The sequence below is a fragment of the Raphanus sativus genome, unplaced genomic scaffold, assembly GCF_000801105.2.
Source record: "Raphanus sativus cultivar WK10039 unplaced genomic scaffold, ASM80110v3 Scaffold3281, whole genome shotgun sequence".
NCBI lineage: Eukaryota > Viridiplantae > Streptophyta > Magnoliopsida > Brassicales > Brassicaceae > Raphanus > Raphanus sativus.
In genome coordinates this window covers 2,940-11,577 of record NW_026618587.1, presented here as the reverse complement: position 1 = coordinate 11,577, position 8,638 = coordinate 2,940, and the positions used below count along the sequence as shown (strand labels likewise).

Below are 8,638 nucleotides of genomic sequence, written 5' to 3'. Positions count from 1 at the left end.
CAATCAAGTTTTTTATCATTATTTTATTAGTATGAAGTATTCTGAACTTATAGAAATATTTCAAACTAATCTCTAAACAAAAGTACAATTTACATATATTACACCCAAATACATGCCCTTTTATCTTTAGCGTATTATCCAGAATGAAACATGTTATTCCATCTTCCTATCCTCTCTCAGTGCAAAGTTTTGACCATGTATTTGTAACATGTTTGTTATCGATGTCACGAAGCTCACATCTTTGTAAAATAAATACATGTAATATTGGCAAAAACAGCACACATATGGAATGATCTACTCAAAATTGTTTTAGTTTACTTTTATTTATCCTGGGAAAATGGTGGAAGCCTTTTATTGAATACAATAAAATGTCGGTATGGAATGAAAAAGAACATGTCTTTTGACAAAATGGAATTGAAAAATTCAACTTTTAAGATTATTAATTTTAAAAAGACGGTGTGTGAACAGTTTATTCTAATAGAAATAAAAACACTGGTCTATCTTTCCAACAACGTCGTCGCCACCAATATATACCTGGAAACTTATAGACTAACCAACCAATATGTATTAATTGAGGCAAAATTTTGGATTTATTTTTCTTTTGCTTATTTTAAAAATACTTGGATATAGAGAGCTTAGACAAAAAGGAGCAAAAAAAAAAGTAAAGTGGATTAGAATAAAAAAAGTGAGTGATATAGAAAAGGTCGTCCGATGTGGATATGAATCAGCAAGTAGTTATCCCATCTCTGTTTGAAACTGGATCAGCTGTGTGGGACCCAATTTCGACGTGTTCACAGTTCACATTCCCGAGTTTTCCACCATTAAATACTATTTTAATTATTTTATCCGACCAAGATAGATTTATAAATTGGTCTTTGCCATTGCTTCTCCTTCCCTCTCCGATATTCTTTCCTTTTTTTTTTTCTTCTCTGCGATAGATAACGTCTTCTTTCCAGGAAAAAATATTTCTATCTTGATCTAGAAAACTCAAAAACATAAAAGAATCAGAGTTAATTGTGAATATAGAAGAAAATCATTCTTTTTAATTTCTTCTCAATCTGACCTGCAATTAAAGTTAAACAAATTAAACTTAGTCAATATCAGAATTCAATTACAAAATATTGTAAGTAATCGTGTTATTATTTTCTTACGTAGATTTATCAATCTGTTTCTTCTAGATCCTTGTTTGTTATTATTTTTTTAGATTTAATTTCCTGAATCCGATTTTCCTATAACTTGTTACAGAAGAAAACAAAAAAAAATATGGAGAACATCGACGTTATCTCACCGGAGAACGCCTCAGGACCACCATCGCCACCACCTCCTCCTCCTCCAGTAAAGTCAAACTCCGGTTCGAAGAAGTCAACGGTACAAAAATGCGATAGATTTGCTTCTAAAAGCTACAAGAATGCATGGTCGTATGTTCGACGAAGCTCATGGAGCTGATGTTTTGATCCATACGGATGATAGTGGCTTGATCTACGCGCATTCTAACGTCATCGTAAGTTCTTTAAACATGTTTTAATCGAATAATTAGGTATATAAACATTTTTTATTATTAATATTCATCTAATAAAGCATATTTTTAAATCTATTAAACAGGAATGTGTGCTTCTGATGTAATTAGAGGAATGATGAAAACAAGATAGAGAAAACTCTCGCCGCAAATCAATCTCAATCCTCGGCGTTCCTCACGACGCTGTTCGCGTTTTCATTCGCTTCTTACTCTTCTTGGTAAGTCTTTCTTCTTAATCACCAAAACATCTTTGGTTATATAACAATTCTTTTTTTTTTTGGTTATAACAATATTTTACCTAAAAAAAACGTTTTGGTTTCTTGTGCAGCTACGAGAAACAAGACATGGAAGATTTCGCAATGCATCTTTTCTGCTATCACACGTCTACGTGTGGTTCCGCATCTAAAACGAGTGTGCGAGTCTCATTTCGAAAACACTTTCTGCTGACAAAGAGAATGTGATTGATGTGTTTCAGCTAGCTCTTCTCTGTGACGCTCCTCGTCTAGGTCTTCTCTGTCACAGAATGATTCTAAAGAGCTTTGAAGAAGTCTCTACTTCTCAAGGATGGATAGCGATGAAACAAAGTCACCCTAGTCTTCACCAAAGAGCTCTTACGCTCTGTCTCTTACGAACTTAACGTAAGTAAAATTACCAAACGTTGGAGCTTATGTCTTGTTCTGTTCTTTTATAGTTGTCTGATTCAGATAAGTCTTTTTTTTATTCAGAGCTTGAGCAAAGAAGCAGGAAACAGAAAGAGATACAGACATACACTCAGCTGTATGAATGCAATGGAAGCCTTTGTCCACATATGTAGAGATGGATGCAGAGAGATGGGTCCAACAAAGATCGAAACCCCGCATGTCTCTTGTGGGTTTCAAGCGTGCAACGGTTTGGAGATGTTGTTGAAACATTGGCGGTATGTAAACTGAGATCAATCCCTGGTGGTTGCAGCCGTTGTAAGAGAATGTGCAGCTTCTTGAGCTACATTCGCGTATCTGCGTTGACTCGGAGCAATGTAAAGTCCCTCTTTGCAGTAGCTTCAAAGAGAGGATGAGAAACAAAACAGGAAAGATTGAGAAGAGATGGAAACTGTTGGTGAAGAATGTTTTGAGCACCAAGAGAATAGGAGGATCTCCTTTCTTTTTGCAGGCAATTGATGTTACTATGTGAAATTATTATTTCATTTCATAATACAGTTAGAGATTAGATATGTAATATACATAGGTAGCAGATTTTTTTTTTGTAAAGAGAGAAAGAGAGAGAAATTCAAACAATTTTCAGTCTCTAGTTACATCACAAACCTCGTTTAAAAGAGTGTGTTTGATCATAATACCATGAGTGTTATGGAATTCTTGTGACATGGTCTTATGATGTTCCTTAAGTGACTCAATTCTGCTTCTCTAAATGGTCTTATGAGCTTCCTTACAGAAATAATTTTATCATGAAACTGGCAAACGAAAATTCTCAAGTCTTTAAATCATTGAACAGAGATAAAAAAAATGGCTGGCTAAAACAAGAGATGAAAACACCGAGGGTGAGTTAGCAAATCTAAGACTCGCAAAGAATCAAGAACAGGAGAAGGACAAGGAGTTTCTAGCGTGTTTGGTATTTGTAAAGAGAGAAGTAGAGAGATGATGAGTAGCTCAAGGACTTCGAGTCCTGGTTCCGTTAAGTCGTCTTCTTCCGCGAACAAGAAGCATTAGAGAAAGCAAAAGCAATAATAATAAGAAGATTATCATTTTTCTTGTTTTCAAAATTTCAAATAACCTTTTATGATTTGTCCATAATAACATAATAGTTTTGCAACTAATCTTGTCCAAAATTTCTCCGCAAGACCTTTATTCATCATGTTTTGAATTTCTTTTCTCATAAAATCTTAATGAAAAGCCACACAATCAAAATTTCAGAAAGTAATTAAAAAGACCAAAGCAACTTATCTTTTGCAGGGGTCTTCCTACTAAAATTTTGGCCTTTGACTTTGTTTTGGACTTGCGTACGGACATACTTTAAACTTCAAATAAAACTGGACTGCGGCCCAAGTCGTTATTCTCTATGGATTTTTGTCTTTTTGATTACAGCACATAACATAATAGATGTATGTCTAAGAGCATCAATATTGGGGAGGTTTTAAAAAAACCCTTAAGGGAGAAGGGGAGGGGACCAAGGCAAAAAATGAAGGGAAAGCTCTTATGTAAGGGCTGCCCTTACAAAGCCCTTACACATTCATGACCAAAAAAAAAAAAAAAAAAAAAAGATTGGGGGACTTTATGGAGGGACACCAATAATGATGGTCTAATGTCATAATAGTTTCATTACTTGTGTATATATACAGTAAGAAATCTATAAATTAACAATATTAGAACTATAATATTTTATTAATGTATTTTACAATTTTTTAGATTTTCTATAAAATAATGATTTTACTGTATATACATTTATTGAGTTTTGTGACTTTTACATGAATTTTATTACAATCCTGTATGTATATAGTATATGTTTCATAAACATTAATTTACTAAACATTATCTTAATATATTAAAATGTTTTAAAATATTAGAAAAATAAATAATATAATGGTTTGTTTATATATATAAGCCTTTTAAAGATTAATAGAAAAATAACTATTGTACTAATTTGAAGTTTTGTACGTGTCTTAATAATATTTATTAAATGTGCAAGACATTAAAATAAAATTTACAACTAAAATTTCTAAAAAGTGTTTTTTTGAATTCACATATCCTATATACTGCTATTATTATCGTTTTTGGTTAATTTTTGTTTACATATTATTCTTGCGGTAGAGAAATCAGACCGACAAAAAACGATATTTCTAATTTACTTTGCCACTGCCATTGTATTGAAAATCTTCTTTGTCGTTTTCTTTCTTTTATTTCAAAAGACAAAATATTTATGTAGCTTCACTAATGTTACATCATTTTCCTTGCGGACGCACTCGCGTAATGAATATTCCCTTCGAATAAATATCGCGGCCATGTTTTTGTGGGGGATATATGTGAATGAGATGTTTGGGTGTTGAACAAAGTACTCGTAATTCCTATATCCTAGTGCTTTTGTGGCCTTAAACGTCACTTCTATATGAAGATGCAGTTACTGCATCTTCACATCTTCACTATTACTCTAAATAATATAACTCTGATCTTCTACTACTTGAGAACCTCGTGAAGACTTGCCCTTTCTTTACTAGCTATAAGCTTTAAGGGAAAACATATTTAGTCTCCAAGTATATTTCAGAAATGAATTCCAAGATAGCTTTAATATTATATATATATATATCATATATATATACACACATATATGTGGTAAATCAAAATTCATGTTCAATCCGTTTTGAATGTGATGTTTTAGAGAATTTCGTATGTTTTTTTTTTTGACTAAAGAGAATTTCGTATGTTTCAAAATAGAAGATGTGTTTTTAAATTTTTAGATAAAAATAGTTTTTAGAATATTTGTATTTTCATTTAAAACATCTTATATTTTAGAGTAGAGAGAGTACACAATTTTGGATTTTGGTTTGTATTTGTCAATAAACTATACACTGATTCACAAAATCGCAAATCTATGATCATTGAGGCTGCAATTGGAAAAAAAAATCTGCATATTTAGCAAAAAAAAAGAAAAGAAAGTAATCTGCATGCATGGTGGCTACATGTTTTATTAGAGAAAAAACGGATCCGATTGACCATCAAAACATCCCTACATATATTGCCAAGAAATGCTAAATGAAATAAACTCACAACAGCTAAAAACCAAACCTCCGGTCAACATACGCACGTATATGACAATCTTTATAACTAAAATATAATCCAGAAACACAAAGTAGTATGTTATCTCCACATGTCTTATGATGCGATGAACAAGACCTTATAGTATAAACTATCCCTGACTCGTTCAGTGCTCACGACTCGACAATACCTCTTTTGGACAAAGACACGTTCTAATTAAAAACCCAATTCAAGGTTTCAACCATGCTACTGCAAACCAACAAAAGAAACATATAAATCTATCAGTTTAACATTTTCGGGACCATTGAATGGAGAAAAAGCATGGTCCATGACATTGATATTCATATCATTTACACAGAAGATTTTGCGATATCAAAATGTGTTTTATCCTCCAGTATCCATCAAGGATCAATCTCGAATTAGCAAAGTACTGAGAACCAAATCCCACCTAAAAATGAACAACTAAACTAATATACAAATCATAGTATTATACAATCTTTAAAATGAATCTTTTCTCTAGCTAGTTTGAATGGGTTTTTTAGTGGGTGTTCAAAAAGTGTATATAAATAATGGTTTGATATTGGTAAGATTATCTTTAAAACGTGGAATTTAAAAACGCACTTTTACAGGTTATATGACACAATAGTGGTAACGTTATCATTATTAGTAGATAACATTCTGTACATTGATATTTTCCTACTATCATAATTGTTATTTTGTCTGCAATATGATCAGATTCGTACAGAACGTAACTACTTCATCCGACGTATGAAAGCGTTCATGATAATTAAAATAAAACTGCGTCGGTATTTTAACATAGCCAGAGAAAAAGTGTCTTAAAGCTAGATCCATTGACAAGACAAGAAGACACAAACCCAAAAGTAGGAGATATTGCCTCTTACCACTACTTTAACACCAACACTAACATAAACAAAACTAAAAAGACCTAACAAGAGATCTTAAAGAGTTTAAAGAGATCAACTCCTAATATGACATGGACTGCTGGAAGATTAATAAAACTATTATCAAGCGTTTTAGAAAAACTTTAGAACTCCCTAGGGTCCACAAAAATAGAAGGGCCAGGTGGAGATTTGGTCCAATCACCAAGAGCGCCGTCACTGTAGTCTTCTCCAAGTCGTTTAATGCACCAAAGATCCTTTTCGCACGATAACACTTTCCAGTGTGGTATCCCTCGCCGCAACGGCTCTTCTCCGGCGACTTCCGTCGCCAAAACGCCGCAACCTCCTCCCTTGGCCAGATTGTGAGCGTGTCCGCACAGAGACTTCACCATCTTCGCTGCACGTGGACCTTCCCCTCCAATCCCGTACATAAAATGAAGCCCAAACGGTTTAAAAACAGAGGGTATCGAAGGAAGTTTCAAAAACGGCAGCGTTTTATCAACCACGCGAGTCGTTTTAGCCATTGCACGCCTCCACAGCGACGCACCACGGACCTCTAACCGGAACGAGTCTTTGCAGTTCCAAACGCTCAACACGGCCCATGACTCCGGCGGGTACTCAAGAAACTTAGCCGAACCGGGCCATGATCCAGACCCGGATCCGTAACAGCTGTCACGTGGCACCGCGACGAAAGTCCCTAGAGAGAGTTTGTTATTCAGCACCGAATCAATATCTCGCGGGAAAAACTCTGTTGTGCTGAACCGGAGTCGGTATAACGACTCTGCATCAACCGGGTCCAATTTAATAACTGTGACACGACGCGAGACGTTGACTTTGTGAGCGTAAACCGGATTGACCAAAATCGACGGTTTACGAAACTCGGAGTAACCGCATTTCCCGGTGAAAAGATTAACCGAAGCTTGGTTTTCATTTTCAGTTGCTATATACGAATATTCTGCACCGTTCTGCATGAACCATGCTTCCATCATCTTCACCAGCTTAAACGCTATGCCTTGCCTCCTGCATAGTTAGCGAGTTAATAATTAGTATTAGCTACCTTCCCTAATCGGTAATCAAAATATCATTTTACTTGCGTGATTAGTGGGAGTAACGGAACGTTACCTGTGAGTAGGAGAGACACGAAGGCCCAAAACGTAGGCGAGTTTTGTGTAAAGAGGCTTAACGGTGTCGTTTTGGGACTTGTGATTTAAATCGTGTTTTTTGCCACATGTAACGGTTTTGATACAACCTCTAATCATGCCCACTATCTCCTTCTTCTCAGTACCCATCTCAGCCACCTGTTACAACCATATTATTAAAATTTTCCGTTATTAATAAATCGAAAAGTTTCTAACTTTATGAGTTAGCTAACTCGACCAACTTGGTTCAAAATATAGAAATTAATGATAAGCCTTTTGATCTTTTCAAGACTCAAGAGTGAACTTGAATTAAAATTAAAATTTTCTATTAATGGAAATGGGTTTTTAGATTAACCAAAAGTTGAGAAGTTGGAAGTATCCTTGAAATCATCTTATCCTTAAGCTTCACAAAGCAGAGGAGGAAGAAGAAGAAGAAGAGACACTTTCAAAGAAGTAAAAGAAACATATTAGAAGGTTAGAAATTTACCAACATAAGATAAGAAGGTGAATGTCGGATCCTACAAATGGGGTCACCCAAAAGGTCGGTGAAGAGAGAAAGCTTGCCGCTTGGACCAACCTCGCAACGTCGCTCCACATCCTCCACACCGGCTAAGTCTTTGCTCGGGTCGTATTCTCTAACCACCGTCATATTTTGCTTTCTTTAGAGAGAGAGAGAGAGAGAGAGAGAGAGAGAGAGAGAGAGAGAGAGAGAGAGAGAGAAAGCAGAGCAAAGAGAAAGAAGAAGACAGAGTTTGAGAGAAGTAAGGGAAGTAGATAGGGTTTATATAGATAGGAAGGTGAGTGTGTAAAATGAGTGAAGCGAGGGAAGATTATACGAGAGGAAAGAGAAGCATTTATTGAAAAGTTATATCGTATGTAATAGCGTGAGGTATAAGTAATGAAGAGGGAAGCTATAAGAGTTTATAGGATTTGGATGTAAAAGGAAATCGAAAAAGACTTAAAAAAAGAAAATTCGGCTACCTTTTTATTTATGATGAGGTTTAAAAGTTGGAGAGGGCGAGTAGTTCATGATTGATAGAGGTTTAAAGTTCTCAATCCTATGTATAGTCTTATACAGTTTCCATTTGTTTTACTCTTTCACTAGTAATAATTCTAACCAGTATTCAAGGTCTTCTATTCTTTTTGTTTATTTAGCGGATTAAGGAATTATTAAAAGAATTTTGACCCAAAAAAAGGAATTATTAAAAGAATTAACCAGCAAATTTTCTTTTTAAATTACTACCTCACAGAGAAAAAAAAATATGATAAAACATGTAATTTAGCAGTCGAGTCGTCGCTATGTCACCATCGTGAAAATTGTTTTCTGTTGGATGATGCAAG

The 8,638-nt window shown here is 34.7% G+C and overlaps 1 protein-coding gene and 1 pseudogene across 1 annotated transcript; one reads left to right on the top strand and one right to left on the bottom strand.

Moving 5' to 3' along the window:
* Positions 1-1,047: 1,047 nt before the first annotated feature.
* LOC130506481 (BTB/POZ and TAZ domain-containing protein 5-like) lies at positions 1,048-2,807 on the top strand (annotated as a pseudogene).
* A 3,309-nt stretch (positions 2,808-6,116) lies between these two features.
* LOC130506480 (probable N-acetyltransferase HLS1) lies at positions 6,117-8,185 on the bottom strand. Its single transcript, XM_057001131.1, has 3 exons — positions 7,785-8,185; positions 7,281-7,456; positions 6,117-7,178 (listed from the first exon to the last, which is right to left on the bottom strand). Exons 1-3 carry the CDS (start codon positions 7,944-7,946, stop codon positions 6,305-6,307), a joined length of 1,212 nt encoding a protein of 403 aa, XP_056857111.1. The 5' UTR covers positions 7,947-8,185; the 3' UTR covers positions 6,117-6,304.
* Positions 8,186-8,638: the final 453 nt, after the last annotated feature.

Coding starts and splice junctions, on each gene's coding strand:
- LOC130506480 (XM_057001131.1), bottom strand. CDS start 7,946: ATGACGGTGGTTAGAGAATACGACCCGAGCAAAGACTTAGCCGGTGTG. Junction 7,457..7,784: donor CACCTTCTTATCTTATGTTG/GTAAATTTCTAA, acceptor TGGTTGTAACAG/GTGGCTGAGATGGGTACTGA. Junction 7,179..7,280: donor CGTGTCTCTCCTACTCACAG/GTAACGTTCCGT, acceptor CTAACTATGCAG/GAGGCAAGGCATAGCGTTTA.